Source organism: Temnothorax longispinosus, chromosome 12 (assembly GCF_030848805.1).
Source record: "Temnothorax longispinosus isolate EJ_2023e chromosome 12, Tlon_JGU_v1, whole genome shotgun sequence".
Lineage (NCBI taxonomy): Eukaryota > Metazoa > Arthropoda > Insecta > Hymenoptera > Formicidae > Temnothorax > Temnothorax longispinosus.
Window position 1 is genome coordinate 2117909 of NC_092369.1, and position 23410 is coordinate 2141318.

Genomic DNA, 23410 nt, shown 5'->3' on the forward strand with positions numbered 1-23410 from the left:
GTTATTCTACATTTCATTAACCTTCCTTGATCGATCAAGGAACCTTAAAATTTATGAAATGTAGAATGAGGAACAAGGAATCCTTTTTCAAGGAAGGACTATGAATACGGCTATTAAAGGCTGCGCACAATGAAAGGAATAGGGAACAGTTCAATATTATAATATATGAAATGCATTAATATATGTAATTTATTAACACAGAATAGACGAACAGAGGAATAGCGCTAAGGAACAGTGATGAAATTTTATTCTATTTCTGTATGTATGCCACATGCACAATGAATATGTTAAGATGATTTATAGAGGCCGTAATTTAACCAATCACAGTCGAATGTGAGAAGAACAATCGACTGTGATTGGTCAATTTCTTAAAGATTACGGCTTAAATCAACGGTTACGGCCTCTATAAATCAGCTTTTAATATTAAACTGTTCCCTATTCTCTGTTCCATATTCCTTTCATTGTGCGCAGCCCCTTGGTCTGTTTGTGTTGCTTACACTTTTTGCACTTATGGCCCTCGCACACTGGACGTGATGAGCAATGAGCAATTAGCGATAGCCAATGAGAGCTCTGCTTTTTCCGGACGTCACTGGAAAAGCAGAACTCTCATTGGATATCGCTCATCGCGTCTAGTTTGCGAGAGCCATTAAGGTGCCTTTTCATGCTGACGCTCGACGCTCGATTTGGGCGTCAAACTTGATCACGTGATAGGTCACGTGATAGTCTTTTTAATTCCAGCGTCAAATGGCAAAAGCTCAACTGTGTTCAGCTTGACGCTTGACGCTCATTTCAGTCAATTGCTTGTTTTGACGCTCGCATATCTGATGCTATTTCGCCTTCTTATCGATGAAGTTGGTCACGTGACCAGTTTTGACGCCCAAATCAAGCGTCGAGCGTCAGCATGAAAAGGCACCTTTATTGTTAGAATCTTTGCTTTCTCTCTCTCTCCAACGTCCAAATATATATTTATTATATATTCCGAATATATATTGACTTATTGATCAATACGCCACGTAATAATAAATACGCTTCATGAGACAGCCGATATTTGTGCTGGCTGCTGGCGTAACGGAAACGAGCATCCGTGGACAACGATTCGTCCCATACCTTGAAACAGGTACCAGGGTGGACATCTTTCAGACTTGCTTCATCACTAGTATAGGACGAATCGGTGTCCACGAATGTAATATAGTACCAGACCAGCTGCACCACGTCTAGAAAAATCGAACCGTCCACATTGTATATCGAAAGCTTTGTTGAGTCAACTTCATGGTATTGTTGCGTTTCTCTACTTTTGTTCGCGAATGTGTGTGTACTTTCTTTCCAATCGAGAGACAAAAACGGTTTACTTTGGACCATTAAAATCGATTGAGAGTGCCGATTGGCGATTAACGTGCAACGAACAGGAGCCATTTTCGGTAAGTACCGAAGGCAACTTGTAACCGAGTCATGTCACCGAGTGCCATGCAATCGTGAAATCAATTGTCGCATAGTTACGCGTTACATGCTTCTGTCCGCTTTTTGGCTGTAAACTTTTCGCGTTTATACACGCGTCCGAAGCTTCCAGGAACGAATGAACTCTTTCCAAGAAAAATGTCATTTTACGTAAACGCATTGAGCCCATTGAGCCCTCGCGCCTCGCGCGTTCCGACCGACTGATTCCGAGTTCCGAGCCCGAGCTAATGTCTATACGTGCCACAGCCGCCACAGGCACGTATTCGTACGTTCCGTATTGTTTGCTAAAGCGTCTTGGAATATCTCGGCGTAAAAGTATTTAAGTACGAAGGAAACGAGGACACCACTTTCAGTAGTTTCAGTTGATAAAGCGCGCTCGTGGTAGGTCATGGTAGGTAAACCAGGTTAACGTTGACGCTACGTGGTGTGGCAAAATTTCATTCGGCTGTGTTATTATTCTCAAGTTTACCATCGATCGTTTCCGTTACTTTGTTTGTAATATCACTACGACGATAATGATATTTTATCTATACGAGTACACCGAGTGACTTTCTGTAATTTTTTTCCACAATAGATTCTCAATAGAGCATCTACACTCAAGGCCCATTAGGAATGTATATATAATATAATTGTTAATTACAGATAAGATATTCGCAGTATATAGTATTATATTTATGGTCCTAGTTTCGATCGTAAATCAGGTCTACCTTAGTCAAATGATGACGACTTTCTTGCTTGATATTACAGTTATATATGTCTCGCCGTCTAACCTTGACTCGGGGCAAAGGTTACGGCACACAATACACAATGCAGGGTGAGATATCAAGAATCATAATATTGAATTGTATTAGGTGTCTGTTCAAGACATTGCATCATATTGAGTAATTGGAAGAAACGAGCATTCTTGTTAATGAATCGCTTATGACAATTATATATTGATAATGAAGCATTTGAAACATTATTAGATATTTCGGAACATTACACCGATTTATAATTAATATTAATTATAAATTTATGTAAACTATAAATTTTAATATATTAATTTGTATATATCGAATTAAAACGTTTATCCATCGCGAGTTACATTTAGAAAAAGATGAAAATAAGCCCATTGTTATTTTCTATTAACGTAATTTTATTATTTTGTGTGTGTGTGTAAAAAATGGGATACGATATAACTGTGCTAGGTATCTAAAGCAAATCCTAACAAATTCAAAATACTTTCCTTTGAATCAGAACAATTCACTCTCTGTAGAGTTCAGAAAATAGCATATTGAAATGCTGAAACGTAGTTTCCTTCGATCCGTGAGAGATCAGTCTGCTGTTATCGGGACATAAATCAATGTTGAAACAACCGTTTCCTGTGAAACACAAGTCGCTTTCCACGCGAGCAATGTATTAGAAAATTGTGAAAACGATGCGCATTTGCTTTGCGGAGAAGTAACAAGATAAGCGATAAGAGCGATCAACAGCGTAGCAATCGTCGCGATAATATTTGAATCGTGTCCGAGACAAGGATAACGCGCGGAAAAGAGATTCGCGCGAGCGAGGACACGGGCTTTCGCAACGTCGCGGTCGGCCGGTCGGCCGGTCGGCGTCGTCGGCGTCGTCGCGCGAAATCCTTTGCCTTCGATATGTCGTTCTCTGGCCAAATAAGTAAACCTGACGTCACGCTTCTCTGTAAGAGCATAAGGACGCCCACTAGAATCGCTCGAATCGCTTCCCTCTCGCACACGTCTCTCGCGAACGCGTATCCTCTTTCAAATTGACGGACAGAGGGACAGAGACATGTAGGCATGCAATGTCTCGTCTCGTCTCGCGAGGCTCGTTTCCTCGCGCGCGCGAAATCGGTTCTCTCAAGTTTGATCGATCGGAAGGCTCGCTCAGTCGGAGGACTGAAGGAGCTACAGGAGGATATGTATCTTGCCGGAAACCGAGATATAAACTACCAAAGGTTTGGAAGAAATTTTGCGATTACGTTAACGCGTGAGAGATAAAAGAGTGGTCGGGAGTGGGGATTCGATTTAAGCGATCAAGCGATCGAAACGATTGTCGAGGTGAAACGAACAATTTCCAGTCGCGGCCCAGACAGCACGCGTGTCCAAAATCAGGACATAAGACGTTTTGCGTCTCGATTTTGGACACGGTCCGGGTCTGAGGGCCGGGTTACGCAGTCGCGTCGCGCGAAGCACCCACGTCGCGATGACGAGCATGCTGGCCGCGACTTCACCTGAGACAGGCGGACAAGGATAGAGAGAGAGAGAGAGAAACACACGTGTGCGTAGGTAGCGCGCATAGGTAGACCAAAATCGAATCCCAAAGTGGAGTGAGTCACTCTCGAGCAAGTAGCTTCGCACTATTCCTAGGTAAAAAGCACGTACGCCCGTCTACCCGTCTTATCTCGGCTGGTCCTCTCGTCCTCCACGTGTCTCGCCGCCGAGAGATTTCCTCTTTCCGACAGGGAGTAGACGAACGCGATTCTACTTGGCGCCTGGCGGAGAGCCAGTTATCGCGAGAGCAAAAGTAGTATCGGTCGAAGTAGCGACGATCCGACGAACGTCACGATATGGTGAAAGATCGTGAAGAGACGTGCGCGCATCTCCGGTCCTCCTCTTTCTCTCGCTTTGTTTCCAACTACAATTCGATTTAATTAGATTTAAAGCGAGTCGCTTTAAAGTTGAGCGTCGAATCGATGTATTGGTGGTGGTGGTGATGGCGGCGGCGGCGCGGCGGCGGCGCGGCGGCGGCGACCGATGCCGGTAGTAGCGCGACTCACGCTATCGTAATGACCTCCACCTCTATATTTCCAACTATTTTCGATAGTCGGCTTAGCTAACTTTAGTCATTTCGTCTTCGGGCTTCCGCGCTTTCGGTCTCCCATCGAGATCTCGCCGTTGCGCCACGCTTACAATTAGTAACACGCTCGCTCGCGCGTGCGTGTTCCTATCTGTGCTCGATTTAAAATCGTTAACGATACCCGCGCGCAGTTCTACCGTCGACTTCACGTCGGAACGTCGCGTCGCGTCGCGTCGGGACGTTAGAGATTGTCGCGTGGTGAAAATCGCGCCATCGCACCTATCGCTATCGGAAGCTACCGCTCGAGGAAGCATGACGATGTTCGTGACATCGACATCTGGTTTTCGATCGTACGTTTCTTTTCTATTTCTCTTTTTTTTTTTTTTTTTTTTTTTTTTTCAACCTGTCGCGGTATTGGAATCGGAATCAATATCGTCGATTCCCGCATCTGTTGATTCTCTCGCATTGTCCGACAGGTGGTTTCCTAGATCCTGATTCATCCCCGAACGTGCCGAACGATGGTGGATTACTACAGAGTGCTCGAAGTACAGCGGACCTCTACCAGCGCTGACATCAAAAAGGCGTAAGTTCGATCCGTCCGTTGACTTCCCTCATCTACTACTACTTATGCCCCTTTCGTCCGTCTTGTTGTAAACGATCTGAATCAAATTACGAAATCTTGCGAAATGATCGTTGCCCAGTCGTGTTTTTGACAAGCTCCTCGCTAACGCAATATCCGGCATATTTTTGTTCCACAGGTATAGGAAGTTGGCATTGAAATGGCATCCGGACAAGAATCCAGAGAATTTGGAAGAGGCGAATAAGAGATTCAAGGAAATTTCAGAAGCGTATGAAGTCTTGAGCGACGGTAGGTATATGCAGTAGACACGACAGACACGTACAGAGACAATGATAATTATTCAGAACGAGGAGACTGCGGTAAGAAATGATGTTTCAGCTACAAAAATAAATTGATATTCTGTGAGACGCGTGTCGAGATCTGACGATATTTTAATTAGATTCTCATAAAAGCGTGGGGAGATTCCGATAACTTTGGTGATGTGAAATAAAAACGTTTTTCAAAATTATTACAACTTTTTAGCTAGCCTGGCTGCAATCAGAGCCACGCGAATGATTTTAATCGTCCTATGCTTGCTCGTCAATTAAGAGAGATTAAAATAAATCGTAAACTATCACTCTTCTGTCGCAATAGTGTATTTTTGGAAAACCCTAACAAGTAAATAACAGTTATTATATATTTAACGCGTATTCAACAAGTGAATATATTTTTTATCGTCGCCTAATATTAATTGCGAATTATAAACTGGCAACGACGTTACTTTTTTCTTTTTGTAACTGTAACGATAACGAATTTAACAGTTACTCTTATCGTTACTTTTTATATTTTGAACCTATTTATGACATAATTCTCGTATATTTAATCTTCAGTCTTTGACCGATGTTCATATATAGTGTTATATTTGATCGCCTTAAGAATAATGAAACCTAGATCATACATGTTTGAACCTTTTATGAGTACTTTACTACAAATTTTATGTGTAAAGTATAAAACATAATGTGTGTATGTAAATATATACATGCATACAAATATCTTTTTATTACAATTTTAATGATAACTTATATATTACGATAACATAACATATTCGAATACTACTTGTGAAAAATTCAATTTTAAGTATGTATTGAACTTGATCCCATCTATTTATGCTGGAAATCACGCCCTGGTTATTATCTGATCAATTTTACGATGCGGTTTTTTAAAGACTAGTTTTAGAAAGGATGAGGATCGAACCTATAAGTGCAAACAATCTATATTAATATTAATGTAGTTATGTGAGGTTGCATTAATTTATTTAATCTCGTTTAATCAATCAAATGTTTTTGGATGACGCGTGGCTCCGCGTGAGAGATAGTTAAAAATACATAGTTATACACAGGAAACATAGTTGAAAATATTTATTGAATCATGTCGCCGAAGTTATCGGAATAGTCTCAGATCTGTAGGATTAACACGATTAAACACCGACGAGTAGTCGCCGCTTTTTTTAGCCAAAACGTCAACGCGAAAAGTAAGAAAGCTCCTTCGCAGATTGTATAGAATGTGATAGATTGTGGATTTATAGATTGTCGAACGCGAAACGAGCTCGAACGAACGAACTCGAGCACAAACGAGAGATGTATGCGTGTAGTTTGTGCGTGTGTAACGAAAAAGATCGGGGCGATATAGAAAATCTTTCCAGATGTGAAGAGACGCACTTACGATCAGCGCTTGTATCAGAGGGCGGCGTCAAGGCCCGGCCGTGGATTCACCTTCCGGAGTTTCTTTGATTCTCCCTTCCAGCGATATTTCGGTACCACTTGAAAAAAATACGATTTGCCGAGTGCTCAAAGCATTGTTTACTATAGTTCCTTTTTTTTTTACTTACCTTAATAACGTGCTACAATGTTTTTTCGCGTCTCTTCTCCTCTTCTTTCGAAAGGATTCAGGTGCCGCCGAGAACGGGCGCGGAACGTTTGACGCGATGGCTAGAATATTCAACAACTTTGAGTTGCAAGTTGAATTACGGCGCGACACGGCTATTTATGAAGATCGTTCTAGTATTTGATTCATAATCCTATAAATATCCCTCTTTGATCGAAACGATTTCGCCGAATACGAATATCGAGATGCAACGCACATTCGATCGCTCATAATTTTTTGTCTCTCTCTTTGAAAATGGCAATGGAAGAAATATATCTTTTTCGAGTTTGCTCTGATCTTTAGAATCCATATCGAATACGGAATAGCTATAACGCGTTGCAGTTAACCCTGCCTGCATTCTATTGTCAGCGTGTGCTAACAGCTAGCGAATTATAACTTGGTCGAGAGAGTTATACCCCTGATGAAAAATTCAGTGCGTCTTAGCTAAGCAAGCTAAGCTAAGCGATATATTTAATACGACATACGAAGCGATATACGATAAATTCTCTCCGAGACTCTCTTTTCGCATTATATTCCAAACTTACGCATCGATATTTTGGACTAACCTTTGGCAAGCCTTGCAGAAACCTCGCTTGTTGGGTTTTGGTTGAAAGGAGCAGAATTGAGATGGTGATTACGATCGAAAGCCAAATAATAAATGTTTCGCTTTAACGTTTTTAGACAAGAAGAAACGTGTTTACGATCAGTATGGCAAGGAAGGTCTTCAAATGCCTGGGGGCAAACGACGCCATGGAGATGACTTTGACGCGCACTTCGGCGGCACGTTCGTTTTCAGAGATCCTGAGGAAGTATTTAGAGAATTTTTCGATGGGATACCGTTCGAAGACTTGTTCGCCGGTAAAGCCTACTAATACTATAACTAATAATACAAATACACCCAGATAGGAAATATACTAAGGTTACCAAAGGTCACAAACGTTACAAACATTGAAATTTGCAGGTTTTCACGGCGGTGGTCCACGAAGAAATGCTGGAGGAAGACACGGTCACTCGGCTAATAACAGTCTGAGTACTTCTTTCTTCGGACCCTTTGGATTCGGCTTTCGTTTGCCGTTTAATGATTTAATGGAGAATGCCGGTACCGCAGGAAACTTCGCTTCCTTTGGTACTTTCACTAGTTTCGACGGAATGAGCGGTGGTACTGCTGTGAAACGTACCAGCACCTCTACTCGTTTCATCGATGGAAAGAAAATTACGACCAAAAAGTAAGTCTCATATATTCGATACAACACGTATGTACACTGTATCTGGTAAGATCCGGCGGCGTTACATCTATATTCTAATTGTATTTCTAATCTTTTCTCCTTTTCGTGTCTTTTACAGAGTCTTTGAAAATGGAAAAGAAACGATAATGTCTTATGAAAATGATGTACTGAAATCGAAGACAGTGAATGGCGTACCGCAGTCAATAACGTACAGTTAAAACACATCTCATTCGCTCGATCTCTCCTTGGCAATTGAGAAATTCCTGTCGTCACGATTAGAACATCTATAAACGAGTACTTGGTATCTCCGCGTTGGTATCTCTCGACACAGTTCCTCCCCTCGCAGTTGTTTATCATCGTTTCATCGAGAACGTAACATCACGTCGACACGCTCTTAACCGCGCGCTCTTACTCGCCGAAATTGACAATCGATGATAGTGAGATAGGCTCTCTAAGCCCGAGTGATCGGAGCGTTAATAATTGGAATTTATATAAAACAAGAGCGAATTGCCTCTTACACGAGCTTCAATTTTCCGTCATCTCGTTTGTTTGTGTGTGTGTTAGGTTCGACGAAGCATCGACGAGTCGTCAAGTCTGTGAGAACGTCAACGATAACACGATGGGTAGCCACAGCTCGAGCGCGACCCACGGCGACTATCTAAAAGCTAGCAGAGTAAAGACGCGTCATCATCCGCACATGAGTAAGAAGCACGATAGAAGTAAGAGGAAATAAATTGCTTCGCTCTTGTCTCAAGTTCCTTGTGTGTATCAAAGTCGACGAGTGTGCGCTCCTGATATACTCGATACAAATTTGATCCCGGGGAAAATTTTCGTCCTGTTGATATATATATATATGCTATTCTATCCATTATTATCTGATCTGATAGAAATTCATAAGTTGATGAATAATAAAGAAAAAATCGCTAATCTGTGTACGAATTAAAGAGGGAAAGAATAACATCCTATAAATGACTGGCTTGACATATCCACGCGGTTCGTATAATAAAGTTTATTTAAAAGAAAATCATGATTTGTCGACTTTTAATTTTGAGAGCAAAGCGGCCCGCTATCCGTCGTCGTCGTTGAGTCGTTTAGCCGTTTAGCTTTGTAAAAACGAGTTGTTTTTGAATTTAGTTAGGTACTTGCGATAGCGTATCGCTTATACGCCGCGAATCGAGACTAATTTACAAGTAACATCTGCCTTGTCTCTACCTTGTTGTACGATGTAACGTAACCGATGCCGTTCGCTAACTTGAGCATCGATTATCGCTAGGTTACAGAACTGACGCAAAACTTATATATATAATTTCTCAAAATGATAAAAGTATCTTATGCATCTCGTATCGATTAATAGTATAATTTATTTTCGTCGCTGCGTATTTTTATTGTCGTTGGCCCTAGCGTTATTTACCGATTTAAGTTTTAGCTAAATATACGCTGAGACACATCGTTGAGAAACTGTGTTAGAAGAACCGTTTTCGATCGTATTTTCTTCGATTAGCTATTTACATATGTGTATATAATGATAAGGGAAAAAAATGTTATAGAAATACATTATTAATATACACTAATTATCTTGAGTATAAAGTCAGAGTATGGAACTATTGCAAACGGCAGAGATCAAATTACTGTTCGGAAAGGGGAAGTCAATTATAACAGAGACATATGCGACAAGTAGTTTTATGCTGATTCTAATAAATCATTGGATACAAAATTCACACAAATGTGAAACCAAAAAAAGTGCATTCCTATCTATACAATCTATACAAATATACATTGCACAAATATAATTGCACACGCGAATTACATAATATTCCGAGTGCTTTTCATCGATGGTGAAAAAGTTTTAATAGAAATGCGTTCAAATAAGATCACGCGCAAATCTTTATGTGCGCGTGTAAACGTAACAATGAATCAACTACTTCTTTCCGATTGAAGCGATTAGTGCCTCCACTTTAGCAATGTATTCTTCTTTCGCCGTTTCTTGTTCCATGCTTTTTTTACCATTCCAAGCGTCCCATTTCGCTTTTCCTTTGAAATCCAACATACCCGGTCTCTCTAAAAAAAAAAAAGGTTTACCAGGATCATTGCAATTGTATGTACACAATAAGCATGAACTGGGCGCATAAAATTTCGTAAAAATGTACCTGTATTACAATCGCCAACAGTGGATTGCTTGTACAATGCGTACAACTCGAGTAAATCTTCGTCTTCTGGCTGCGCAGCCAATTCCTTTACCGCTATAGCCGCATTATTAAATCTCTAAGAATAGAAACGTGTGTTTATGTGATCACTTGATAAAAAGAAAATGCTTTTTGAAATGTTACTTGGTGAAATGTTATTAAATTTAATAGAAATCATAAGCAATTTGGATGATTTAATTTATCGGGACAAGAGTAGCGTACACACCAACGATATAATTTGACGCTAATTCCAAGTAAAATATAAAATTTTTATTTTTTTTTATCTGTATCATAACTAGGATTATCATCATTTAATTAACGATTAACCGATCTGATCAAATCGATTAAACTGTTGGTGGAACTCACGCTTGAAGCGGTATCTCGCAGCATATTTATATTAACTACAAATATGATCTCGATCTACTAATATTCGAATTCTTTTAATTCACTAAATTTATTCTATTAGTCAAGTTTGGATATCCAAACTGTTCGGATGATTCGGATCTTAATGTACGAAGAGTCGGATCTCACAATTATAAGAAACAGAACGGAAGATTAATCGCTAAGTTAGCTAGCTCTTTATTTATTTAGCTCTTCTTGCTTTTCCTACTGAATGTATAATTTTTTCATGCTATGTAGATCCTCAGTGTATGCACGCGCGCGCGCGTGCACCCTGTCCCAGATTTTTCTGTACAAACTTGAATAGTACGTACTATGAGCAGAAATAAGAAAAAATGTTACGTAGATCCCAAAATGCTTCGTTCGAAATTTATAAATTATAACAAAAGTACGAAATGTGAAAATTGTGGCATTTTGAGATAATGGTCTACAAGGTATTGCTCGTTACTAATGTTTATACAAGCTTTTATAATCACCTTCAATCATTTCAAACAGTAAGCACGAAGAAGCGGATAAGATAAATGTATCACTTATGGTATACGTAATTACACGGGTATATTCTAAGCTAACTTTTGCTATAACTTTCTAATGAAGCATTTTGAGACCAATGTTTGTATTTTTTCTTATTTATTCTGCTCATAGAACATATTACTATAAGGTTTGCACGGAAAAACCTGGGGAACGCCCTGTATACTCATTGTCATCAGTAAGCAAACTGCCCGCGGTATGACAATAGATTTACGGCAGATTTGCTCAGTTATCCCATCAGATCTGGTACATTATCTATATCTGCATTACTTGTTGGTCGATATAATCTAATAGCAGATTATCGGCAGAATCTATCCATTTCATTTAATAAACATTTAAATGAAATACATCATTTAAATGGTTATGAAATGGCAGATTTTACTTAGTTTCTACAGTCAATCTGTCATTATATTCTCCCAGATAGCCATACCTGCGCAGACAGATTCTGAACAGAGCCCGTAGAATTTTTTATGTCAGAAAGATAAATTTCACATGAAAGCCGCTCTATCACACGATATTGTCACACTGTTGCCAGAGAAACGCAACAGAGTTTGCTGACAGGCAATGTGAAATGTGAGTAGAAACACTGTATGATTTCTGCTGCCAATTTGCACACATTGCTCTGTCGACAGAACACGAGTTTAATGCGAACACAAAAGGCTATGATTTTGGTATGAGATTCTGATCAAGTTTGCTGTCAATCTATTGCGCGCTATTGGTTTCCTGCTCAATTTGTTGTATTTCGGATCTAAATGCACAAATTCGGCTCTTCCGATATTATGATTCGAATTATTAGAATTATTAGGACAAACACATGGATTTAAATAATTAATTGGGTAATAATTATTTCGAATAATTCGGATATTACGTTAAAATATTTATAGTCCCGGACTATGTATGTACATACGAAATTACGAATATGTGTTAGCTGATCTAAGATCTAACCTAATCTTATCTTAACCTATTCTAACGTAGACCTCTACACGTCTCCATGAAAATATCAGCGTTTGCGTTTAACCTACTAAATTTCTCTTTTTTATCGACTGATCGTTAGTTCTTAACCTCTTCAAAATTAATGAGTTTAGATAGCTTTTCAACGAAGCTATCTAAGAGAACCGCGTATATACTATACATACTACACACCGCGTTAGGATATCGCCTATTAATTTAAAATAATTTGGGAAATAACGATCAGTTCGATATACGCGATCATCACGTGCTGATGTGAGTATTTAAAGAACAATTGAAACAAATCACAAACGTCACTAATCTCATCGATCAAACTATAGAAACTAGTACCTACTAATTGCTAACTTCACTCGCTCTAAATTAACGTTCCGGAGACGGGGAGAAGAGGTGAGCACGGAGATACGCTCCATTTTCGCGTGTCACACTATTCGAGTTATGGTAAAAACGTATTGTAAAAATAAAGCATGTTCGTTGTCCTTACTTCGTCCAGCGACATAATGCAGAATATTAGTTTGGAATTTTAGACGCAAATTTATAACGACTAGGCTGTGATGCCGAGAGAGAATCGTATGAGAGGTTACGAGACTCGTGTTAACGGATGCCACGATAAGGAACGACTAGACGTTCACGGTTCACGTACGTGGCCGGTCAGGCCGGTGGCCGGCGTATATACGCGATGACATACGTGGTCATAGTCCAGCTTAAAGCAACGATTAATTTTTAATCGCTGACATTACTGACAACCTTTGACATGATTTAGACTACATCGATAAATGGTTCGATGTGTCCTTAATTCCTGTTTATTTGATTATGAGCTATATTACTCGATACTAGATAAAAATTACAGATATTTTAGTATGTTCTAATATTATATACATATATTTAATCTGAGATAATGAATTATATTTGTAAAATGATAAATTGTGAGTTCTAAAATTAAATGACATATATATTAACATTTTTATTTTGTGCCAATACATTGCTTTGATATACTTTTGTTTTCACGTCAATGTCATCTTTTTATTTTGAAATTGCAGTTACATTCAAAAGTATTACGTAATAAAAGTTAAAATGACATTTCTAAATGCAACAAGCCGAGAAATTCGTCTACAAAGACGCTACGTTGACTCTTTGTCAACGAGATTATATTTAAAAATTATTTATAATATATTATTATATTATATATGACTATAATTCTGTTTCAAATAAGCGATAATAAATTAAAACTTTTCCACCCCTTATAACTTTTAAGATTAAGAAATATCATCAATTGAAGATACATAAACAAATTTCACTAATAATAATAACTCTTCAATAAAAAATGAAGGTTACAACCCTTTATTATATCATATTCTGTCCTACATCGACTTATACATCCTCCAACACATCTTGTGTAGAAAACTGTATACTTATATGATTAGACATCGGATTTTTATATGCAGATTGGTAGAAAAGCGCAACTAAGATTATGTTATTTATAATGTCTAACATATTTATATCTAACATATGTTGCAGTATAAAGATGTTGGATATTATAAATAACATAATCTAATGATCTTATTGTTAGTTTATTAATTGCTTCTTTCCACCAATCTGCATATAAAAAATCCGATGTCTACTTATGATATTTTGATATATTAAAAGTTCGCCTTTCGTATTAAAATGATCATTCTTGAGATTTTAACATTATTTTCAAAATTAACAATCTCATAAAATTAACTCTTTGACTACACGGTCGAGTTGGATGCGGAACTGTATCTATCGCTTTACGCGGGACTTATTCACGGACTACTAAAATGACATTAGTAGCGCAGTCAGTGTAAAAAAGTAATTTAAAAAAACGATGTTACGAATAATAGAGTGTTCGTATATCAATTCTAAAATAGTAATCCATACCTGATACTGGCTGCGTAAAAAAAAAAAAAGATTATTTCGTTCAAATATTTAATCACTATTTCAAAAAATAATATAGGGTGTGTTGCGATATTCACTACCAGTACTGAAAATCTATAGTATACGTGACGCAAACTATTATAGATTTTCAGTATTGGCAGTGAATATCGGAACACATATGGATAGTATTTCTTAACTGTAGTGAAAACTTATACTGAACTCTTTGTAATTGCGTGTAACAATTCTATCGAGCATTCTATCGATAAAACAAATACGTATTAAGATTAAGGTATTCCTGCTTGGTAACGTCGAGATATAGAGTTACAGAACAAGGCCATTACAGTGGAATTTTATCTTAATATTACCATATTCATTTGGTGATCATTTAGTGATGTTTGGCAGTCTATTTCCGACGATCGATCACAACACTGTAATTAATAACATGGAAAAGAAAGTATATGTACGCGTGTATAATCAACTTCTCCTTTTTGTTATTAGCATCAACCAATTCACGCTTTATTTAATATATCCAAGTACTAGCAACATGAAGTAGCTAGTAGTATACATACATTAGTTTTATTTCTCTCTCCATTTTACTTAAAAATTTAATTTAAATTTCAATTATCATTTTGTTAGTTTTGTTACATTCACAGAATTTAATCGGATAATGGAATCTAGAAAAGGGCTTAATTATCTCATAAAAATGAATTAAAAAATCTATTTAGATTCTTTTTGAAAAACAAAAGCATCACTTCTAAGCAACTCGAATCTGGACGAGATGGGTTCGAATTTTTGTATGAATATTTCGAAAAATATAAGCAGAACGGCTTTTCCGATAGAATCACATGTATATATACTGACCAAGTTAATTTGAATTTTTATAACCCAGCAGATAGCACAGTGACGTCAAATGACGTATTAATTCCGTCTCTAACGTCATTAAGACGGCATTATGACGGAATTAATACGTCATTTGACGTCACTGTGCTATCTGGGAAGTGTTTTACCCCGGGATTTTTTACCAATGAAATTATCGTCTTTTCGACTTTCAGATTTCAAAAGTTTCGATTCCTTGAATACACTTATAGATACATTTTGTATCATGCATGTGTGTATATATCATTCTAAGGTCCGAAAACAAATTTATTGAGATCGATTATTTCGCAATATATGATATATCGATTCTTATAACATTATTTCAAGTTCAAGAAATAAAATTAAATTTGATTCTGTTGAATTTGATTCTGATTTATAAGTACATATTGCTTTCAATCCCATTCTTACAATTAGTGTCTTAATTCATGTATAAAAGTATCTTCTACTCTACTGAATGAACTGAATGATAATCGTTACCGTCATATGATATGAGCAATGACGCAAGTCGTGATGAACAAGTATGCAAGTAAATCGCGTATAAATAATTTTTTTACGATTATTAATTATAAATAGTTAAAACAGTAAATCTTAAAAAAGAGATGTTTTCTCGAAAACTATACATATATCCTGTTCCGATCGATTAATTAAGTTAAAAACAGGATATATTTGGATTTAAACAAAACGAATACTTTAAATCAGAACTAATAATTAGTTACAATTTTCTGATTATTTTTCGTAGTTGATGCCCATTGCTTTCCTCTTGCTGCTCGCGTTTTAGCGTCTAGATGCGCGCGTAACTGATGAGGCGCAACACGTAACAATAAGGCGCGTGACGTTTAGGGCACGTGTATTATGGAATATTTCGAAATAGATTTCGGTCAGAATTATTCCGTTTTCTCTAGAAAGCACAATAGAAATCTAGGAAATAACTAAATAATTCCGATCGGAATTCCATAATACGTGTCCCAGGCTTCATATTCTACTTCAGGAGCGGACGTATAACGAGCGATCGTACCTGGTACCTCTATCGCCAAGATTTCCATTGGAAATTTATTTCCTTTTAAAAATGTTTATGTTATTTGTAATTACAAAACTAATTCTCTAAAGAAAAAACGTGTCAACGAGTCTTGACAACACTCGGGAAAGTAATTCTATCGCACTTATACAATCGTTCCCGAGACAAAGCGCGTTGGCGCGCCTTATATTACGCGCATCCGGCGACTCATTGTAGACATAGAGCGACAAGGGAAACAATGGATGTCATTTACAAAAGTTGACTTGAAAGTTGCTAATTCTTCTAACTCTGCTTTAAAAAAACTTAAAATTTGCAATTTTGATTATCTGTACGTAAACATTTTAAATTAAAGAATGTCATATTTATGAGAAATACATAAATCATGATATAATTTCTACTTTTTTATTGGATTCTTTCTCTCGTGTATATGTGCAAAGTTATGCATTTAAAACTTTATCAATGCACGCGAGAAATAAGGCTTACGTAAGACGAGTCTTGCATTCAAGAACCAGGTATGTGTATACAAAAAAATGTGTAATTCCAATCGAATGTTCTCGACAACCAAGATAATGACGGAGTTACGTAAAAAGAGATTTAGTCGCTAATAAGATTAGTTTATATCTTTATCAGTTATATCTTTAACTGTGCAACAATAAAAACATCTGTCGCCAAGTTGCACGAGTGATCGATACCGCGGGGAAGGCCTTACAGAGTCTTATTACGCGAATAATGCTACAGAATTATTATCAGCGCGATGGCTTTGATTTTAATTGAGTTTGCCGTTACGATAAACGAAAATCGAAGAATAAAGATAGACTCGATCGTATTATGGACGTACAGGTAGATACTATGTCCGATCATTCCGCATGCTGCATCGCGTCGCGCTGCACCGTATTGCGGTATTTTTACCCTTGACAACGAGCGTTTCGAGGCGACCAGCTGTTCGTGATCGTTACCGCATCTCGAATTTTAGTATAGTTGCCACCAATCCAATATCGTCATAAAACAATTGCTTAATCCTAATATGCTTAATCCTAACGAATCGTTTTCGAATACAACGCGTGTTGCTTTTTAATTCTAGACATTGTGTTTTTGTACATGTTATACATGTTACATTCTGAGTCTCTCAAAAACCGAACACTTTTATACATTCTTATCTGATAAAAGTGCATATTTTTCGATAGATTTTTGTTTCTAGAGAAATGCTAGACATGGTAGAATAAAAGCTCAAATACTAAACTGCTAAACTGGTATTTAATAATTACTCGCAACTGAACTGACTGAATAATTGACTGAACACTGACGGATGATCGACGATGACTGACTCGTGGTGTAAGGCAAATGACAAGTTGGCGAGTAATCGTATAAGTTCCGAGATTTTTTATATACGCACGCGGAGCAAAAAATATATGTCAGGGATGACGAACCCTTGGCAACAGTTAGCGGAAATGATAGACTAATAGATTTCACGAAATTCTTATGACAAAGATTCAGGTGGATCGTTAGTGATTATCTTTCGTTTAAATATCGATAGCCGAAGAGACATGTGCCGACGAAATACCGAAAACGTTTCGAAACGGTAATGATATAAACATAAACGAGAGAATTGATAAAACTGCCGTGTGAGACTTTCGATGAGTTTAATAAGTTGCTATAGAAATAATGAATCTCTACAACTACAAACATCTAACGGTTTCCGATGACGGAATCATTGATATAGGTACCCGCCCAAGCTTTCCATTTATGACAGGTTGATCATTGACGGCCAACATTGTAGACCACATTTGATATGTATGTATAACATCCCAGTGAACATAATGTCTCAAACCGAGATATGACGTCTTTAAGACATGCGTGTTATCTGGGATACAATTATTTATATTTGTAAACGTATGACCATGTTATTTAATTATAATAGAAATGCACTAGTAAATATTTTTATTTATTACAATTCAATTATAATCTAATTTCATATTTTGTTGTTGTTCTTATTACAAAATAATGCACTTGGTGTAAAAGGAAAGTCAGCTAAAAGGCATTTGGCAGCAAACGTGTCGAATAAAAGAAATTTTCACGATTTAAATTTTGTCGGTTTTCAAAAAGCCGTGTGTGTACATAGACCTATAGAATAAAAATAATGCGTCAAGAGTTATAAGAGATATAAAATTAAATTAAATGCAAGATTAATATACATGTTTCTCCTTATTTCCACAGTATATTATACAAAATCCTGTATATCTCTTCTGCAACATAAGTAGTGTACTATAATAAGAAAAATAACCTTGCATAAATAAAATGAAGTAGCATAATGTAATGTGATCTAATATAGGATAGGATAAGATGTCGTTACGTCACATACTGCGTAATATGATATGCTGCGAATGTGAGTAATATATTTTGCTTTTATGCGGTTATGTTTTTTTCACTAGCACATATTTTAAGGATAAAAATATAAGGGTACTTTAATTCTTTTTTTCGTCAATATAATTTTTTGAAATGAAACCTTGAATGAAACCTTGAAAAGAGAATGAGGAGCATCTCTTAATTTGAGACAATAAAAAGATGGCTCATTACAGTAATAGATTTTTTCCTCATTTCAATGGATTTATTTGATGAAAAAGAAATGTAAAGTTTTATCTGCTTCTTTGATTTGAGGCCATAAAAAAATGTTGCACTGTTGTCATATATAAATACACCTACAAGATGTAAAAATATATATATATACATATGTATAAAGAAAATATAAAGAAAATGATAACGCACACAAAAAAAGCATAACATTTCTTTTTATTACATATTTTATTGTAAATCATAAACTAACAAATCTCCTACAAACCTGATTTTATTCTTCTGAAAAATGCTTGCGTTCTAATAAGTGTATCGTAGATATAATTGCATTCTATCAAAATTTAGCTTCAGAAATGTATATTGCTATACCTCCAATGTATTCCATTTCTTCGACACTCCATCTTACGCTAATATGTTTACCATAACTCTCGAGATATATAGAAAAAAAATCATAAAATCTTTATTCGAGAGATTAAATGCGTGGAAAATTGAACTCCTGTATATTGCTGCGTGTATTGAAATGCGGGAAGGGAGCTAGATATATAAATAATTACTAACCTTTAGGATGTATTGTACACGCTCGTTACACATTTAAATAACATTTGGAATAATACTTTATTTTTCAAAAATTATTTTTTGAACACACGTGCGGATGGTAGTCTTTCTTCAATGTGGTTCGCAAACGCAACGATTGCTCCGAAAAAGAAGAGAGATCTATGTATAAATTAAGAAAGAATGCAAAGATACGCCGCGCCGCTGTAAATTGTAGTTGGCATCTTTTGCGTCGCTAAATTTCTTATGCATGTGTATGTATATATATGTACATTCTACATTCATATTACAAACTTGTTCGAAAAGTTGAAAAATCTTCCAAATTTGCTCTTGAAAGATAGAAAATAGACGAAAGGAGAAAGAGAGAGAATGGAAAATACTTAAGTGTGTTTTTTATATGGTAATTATATGGTATTTTGTTTGTGATGATAATTGAAAGTACAAGTTGTCTCTATCCACACTTTTCTTTCCTACATGCACACGCACACATACACACAACACACACATTCGTTCTCTCTCTTTCTTTCTTTCGTTTCTATCTTTTTAAGGTCATGTACATAGATATATACACTATGGTGCAATGATTATATTACATTTTGCGCTCAGTATGAAGAAATTTATAATACAAAGCATGGACTTCTAATTTTTATGGTGTAAAAAAATCGCAACAAAAAAATTTTATGATTGCGCACGAATATATGAATTTAGATGATACGGACACATTGCATTATTCAATAACTATATCCAGGATAAATAGAATATACAACTATTAAATAGGTAAAACTGAAGAAAACTGTAGAAGAAAAAACGAATAAAAAACTGTATCTTAATTATAGCACTGACATCTCTATACCTAATATATAATAATGTATAACTTAATTTAAAAAAACTCGATTTTATATTTTTAGATTAGAGGAAAATTATATATTTCAATGTGACATACCACAGCAGCCAAATATAAAATCTCTACCTAATTCAAAGTGCAGCTGCCTCAAGACCTTATCCAGTACAATGTATTTCAAAAATAAGATCATTGCAGGTGATGTAACTTTTTACGATTGCTTAACATACCTTTTAATCAAGGATCCGGACGGAACTAGAATTGATAATTCTCTTGTGACTTTTTAATCGAATGAAATTTAAGTCAAAATTCTACAAAGTTTGTAATACCTGATCCATAAACAATCTAATTAAATTATTTTCGCAATCTACAGTTTTTTTCGGTTCTTAATCTACAATCTGTTATTAGTTTCAATATGTTTCGTCAAAAATTGTAAGAAGGGAAGAGTTTCGTAGAGAGTTATGTGTAATGCCTTGAATATGAAGGTGTTTGTCGTTGTACAAGGTCATGTAAAAACATAGCATATTTAATTTCTTTTTTTTTTTTAGGCATCATAATTCCTTTTTCTTCTTCGCTTTCGATCTTTATAACTTAAATGTATTGCACATACACGCGCGCGTGCGCGCAACATGCACACGCATTATTAAAAACAAAGAAAAATAATGTTAAAATATTCGAGATACGATATAAATCTACTTGTATTTCATGTTTTTTTATCGCGACAAAAATAATCGTTTTTTAAGCGTTCAATGATATTTTTATCGTCAATTCTTGTGTATATGCATATTATGTGTGTGCGCGCGCACAAACTGTATGCTTTTTATAGAAATAATAAAAATATAATAGGAAATAAAAAATTTAATTTAATATAATTTAATAGAACAGAAAAAATGTAGAAGAATAATTTTGAAGGAACGGTAACTGTAATAAGAAAGAATTGTAACTTAAACAGTTCCGATTTCTTAGCCAATAAAGAAAACCGAAATCAAAATGAAAACCAGAACAGTTATTAAGCGTCTTATTAGACCGTAACCAAACTAAAATATCATTACGATCCGAATCCCCACTGTTAATACTTAAAGGAATCTATGCATCATCCAAGAATCAATCTACGATATAATTAGCCGGTTTATTATAAGCAGATGTTTAAGCCACATACCTGACAGCTACAATCTAATTAAATTACGTCTTTCGTTAATGTGAGGAATGCTAAACACAATCCATACATGTAACGCAAATAAATATTTAAAATTAATTATACAATTAACATATTCAACTGTCTCCGTATCATTTAATATCACTGGAGGAATAACATACGACAATAATACTAAGATAATGGAGAAGGAGCAATGATAACCTACTTAAGCAGCTGATAAGTAACAGAGTAGCAAAGTGTTTCTTTTATACAATCGACAATGCAGGAATAAAATTTATACGTTAAGGTTGATCCTCCTGACAAGTACTCGCCGCTTCAATCCTTGTTTGATGACGTCAGGCGCGAGAAATGACACGTTGAGAATTCTTGCGTGCAACTTCCAAATAAATACATGTTTACATAAAATAACACTTTAGATCACTTCAGCACACAAAAGTACTCTGAGGTTTATTCCTTTTCCTTGACAGTTAATAAACAGTAGCCGTAAAATGAATGTAATACAAAACCTAGTCATGCGCCTGTGCATATAAGCCTGCATGACTAACAATAAGCTTCGTATTACATTAATTTTACGGCTGTTTATTAACTGTCAAGGTCAAGGGAGAGGAATATTTTCGAAATATGCTGAGAAGTGATCTAAAATGTTATTTTATACAAATATATCTTTTTATTTGGAAATCGCACGCAAGAATTCCCAAGAGTTCTCATTTCTCGCTTCTGACGTCAAAGGATAGATAAACGGCGAGTGCCCAGAGGAGCCTCCGGACAAGCGTGGATAATGCAAATTTAATTTTTCAATTATTTATCGACGCCTTTTCAATTATTGAATCCTCGTACACAAGGATTACATTCAGAATTAGGATTAAAAATCGAATCGAACTTGTCTCGACGTCCAATTCTATTAAGATTTAAGATTCGAGTCTGGAATTTTAAAAAGTATTTTTAGAAGTTGACGAGAAGTTGTTGCGGGCATTGCAGTCTGAAAATTCTTTCACGCCGCTTATTCTATAAATACTATAAATATAAAATATTTAGGCATGTACTATGTGACAAATTATACGTTCGATCTCATTTGATTAAGCCCGACTCTAATCTGTAATATATTTGCCATAATTATCTATTATATACATATTCCTATAATAATATTACAATTGCTTTTTTTATTTCGAAACAATAACTCTTACATAATCTTCAAATCATTAATATTATTTTGGTCTTTTGTCAAATATGCCACTTTGAAATATTGAAGATTGCATATAATCTATATATAGAATATAAGTATAATTAAATTATTCATATTGTAATGTATCAAGTATTAGGATTCTATTCGCTCAAATATCGAAAAAAAGGGTGTTTTTATGCTATTATAAGCCTCCGTCCTCTGTCTGCGTGTAAACGCTTCTTTTTATTATTTTATTATTTTAAAGTCTCTGAAATCAGAAACTGTTGTACTTCTTCTTTAGACTTTTCTACAAACGAGCCATTGCTCATATATTTTACTCGTTTAGTTTTTACAAAGAAAAAGAAAACAAAAAAGAATCCTACGAGAACTGAACACGATGGTAAAGTAAAAAACTTGAATAAAAAATTTCTGATGCAAAATGTATGATTAGAAGCGTTTGAGAGAATGTATAAGGCTACGTGAACTGGCCGCGAGTATACTTGGTAAATAAGTCTATCGTTAGGCATCAACGTTAAGTGGCTTCGTAAAAACTTAATGCGTTTGACCTTAATGATCATCACTCATCAAGTTTTACGCATATAAGGAATTTTAGAAATTCTCGATATCTCTGCCGCTAAAATGTTTTTCTCTTGCAATTTTGTTAGTAATTTTTCTAGGAAACCTTAGCGTAAACAAAGATAGTACGTACACGTATCGTGTCCATGCCGTGCCGCATTCGTTTACTGAAATCATGCCGTTCGACTCGTGTGTCAATCGATATAGCAAAGTTCGATATCACGCGAAAGGTAAAGATAAAGAACTTCCTTTCGATATCGGGAACACCTATTGAAAAGTTAAGACACGTCATTGAGGCCGCATCGAGTTTCACGACATTACGCGAGAGAGAAAAACAGCGCAAAAATCGAACGTTGTAATCGATGTAAATCAGGTGATATTTATTAACGAGTCACGCTTGCTACGAGACGCGCGGCTATACGATACTAAGTACTGCGTATATCATGTGTACAATTGTCATACGAGCCCGCGCGCGTGCGTCCTTGCACACGCTTGCACGTTGCGCGATGATGGATACGTTTGTATGGTAATCTGAGACACGGATTGTACACAATTATGCCCATAATGAGGAAATTATAATATGGCCGCTATTGAGGCCCGCGCACTGTCATTGTCATACGATAACATGCTCGGAGGTCAAAAATTATGCCGAGATTCGCTACTTTATTTATGACTCGCTTCGAATCATCGAGGATAAATCGCACGTAATGATTTACGCGTTTCTCAACGAGAG

At 36.2% G+C, this 23410-nt stretch overlaps 2 protein-coding genes across 8 annotated transcripts; one reads left to right on the forward strand and one right to left on the reverse strand.

Annotated features, from left to right (window-relative positions):
- The first annotated feature begins 1185 nt into the window (after positions 1 to 1185).
- Positions 1186 to 9530, forward strand: LOC139822790 (dnaJ homolog subfamily B member 6). 5 transcript variants are annotated; one of them, XM_071794813.1, is made up of 8 exons: positions 1186 to 1418; positions 4728 to 4834; positions 5010 to 5119; positions 6513 to 6623; positions 7415 to 7591; positions 7695 to 7959; positions 8078 to 8167; positions 8524 to 9530. In XM_071794813.1, exons 2-8 carry the CDS (start codon positions 4770 to 4772, stop codon positions 8690 to 8692), a joined length of 987 nt encoding a protein of 328 aa, XP_071650914.1. In that variant the 5' UTR covers positions 1186 to 1418; positions 4728 to 4769; the 3' UTR covers positions 8693 to 9530. The 5 variants fall into 5 exon arrangements, with proteins under 5 accessions (XP_071650914.1, XP_071650918.1, XP_071650917.1 ...); XM_071794816.1 differs by lacking the exon at positions 1186 to 1418 and adding an exon at positions 1826 to 1846; XM_071794815.1 differs by lacking the exon at positions 1186 to 1418 and adding an exon at positions 3386 to 3409.
- A 93-nt stretch (positions 9531 to 9623) lies between these two features.
- Positions 9624 to 22840, reverse strand: Acbp1 (Acyl-CoA binding protein 1). Of its 3 annotated transcripts, none has more exons than XM_071794825.1 (3): positions 22811 to 22840; positions 10107 to 10221; positions 9624 to 10017 (listed from the first exon to the last, which is right to left on the reverse strand). In XM_071794825.1, exons 1-3 carry the CDS (start codon positions 22835 to 22837, stop codon positions 9878 to 9880), a joined length of 282 nt encoding a protein of 93 aa, XP_071650926.1. In that variant the 5' UTR covers positions 22838 to 22840; the 3' UTR covers positions 9624 to 9877. The 3 variants fall into 3 exon arrangements, with proteins under 3 accessions (XP_071650926.1, XP_071650928.1, XP_071650927.1); XM_071794827.1 differs by lacking the exon at positions 22811 to 22840 and adding an exon at positions 12520 to 12678; XM_071794826.1 differs by lacking the exon at positions 22811 to 22840 and adding an exon at positions 10509 to 10547.
- Positions 22841 to 23410: the final 570 nt, after the last annotated feature.

Coding starts and splice junctions, on each gene's coding strand:
- LOC139822790 (XM_071794813.1), top strand. CDS start 4,770: ATGGTGGATTACTACAGAGTGCTCGAAGTACAGCGGACCTCTACCAGC. Junction 7,960..8,077: donor AAGAAAATTACGACCAAAAA/GTAAGTCTCATA, acceptor TGTCTTTTACAG/AGTCTTTGAAAATGGAAAAG. Junction 8,168..8,523: donor GGCGTACCGCAGTCAATAAC/GTACAGTTAAAA, acceptor TGTGTGTGTTAG/GTTCGACGAAGCATCGACGA.
- Acbp1 (XM_071794825.1), bottom strand. CDS start 22,837: ATGCGGCACGGCATGGACACGATACGT. Junction 10,222..22,810: donor ACGGCATGGACACGATACGT/GTACGTACTATC, acceptor TTCTATTCTTAG/AGATTTAATAATGCGGCTAT. Junction 10,018..10,106: donor TGTTGGCGATTGTAATACAG/GTACATTTTTAC, acceptor TTTTTTTTTTAG/AGAGACCGGGTATGTTGGAT.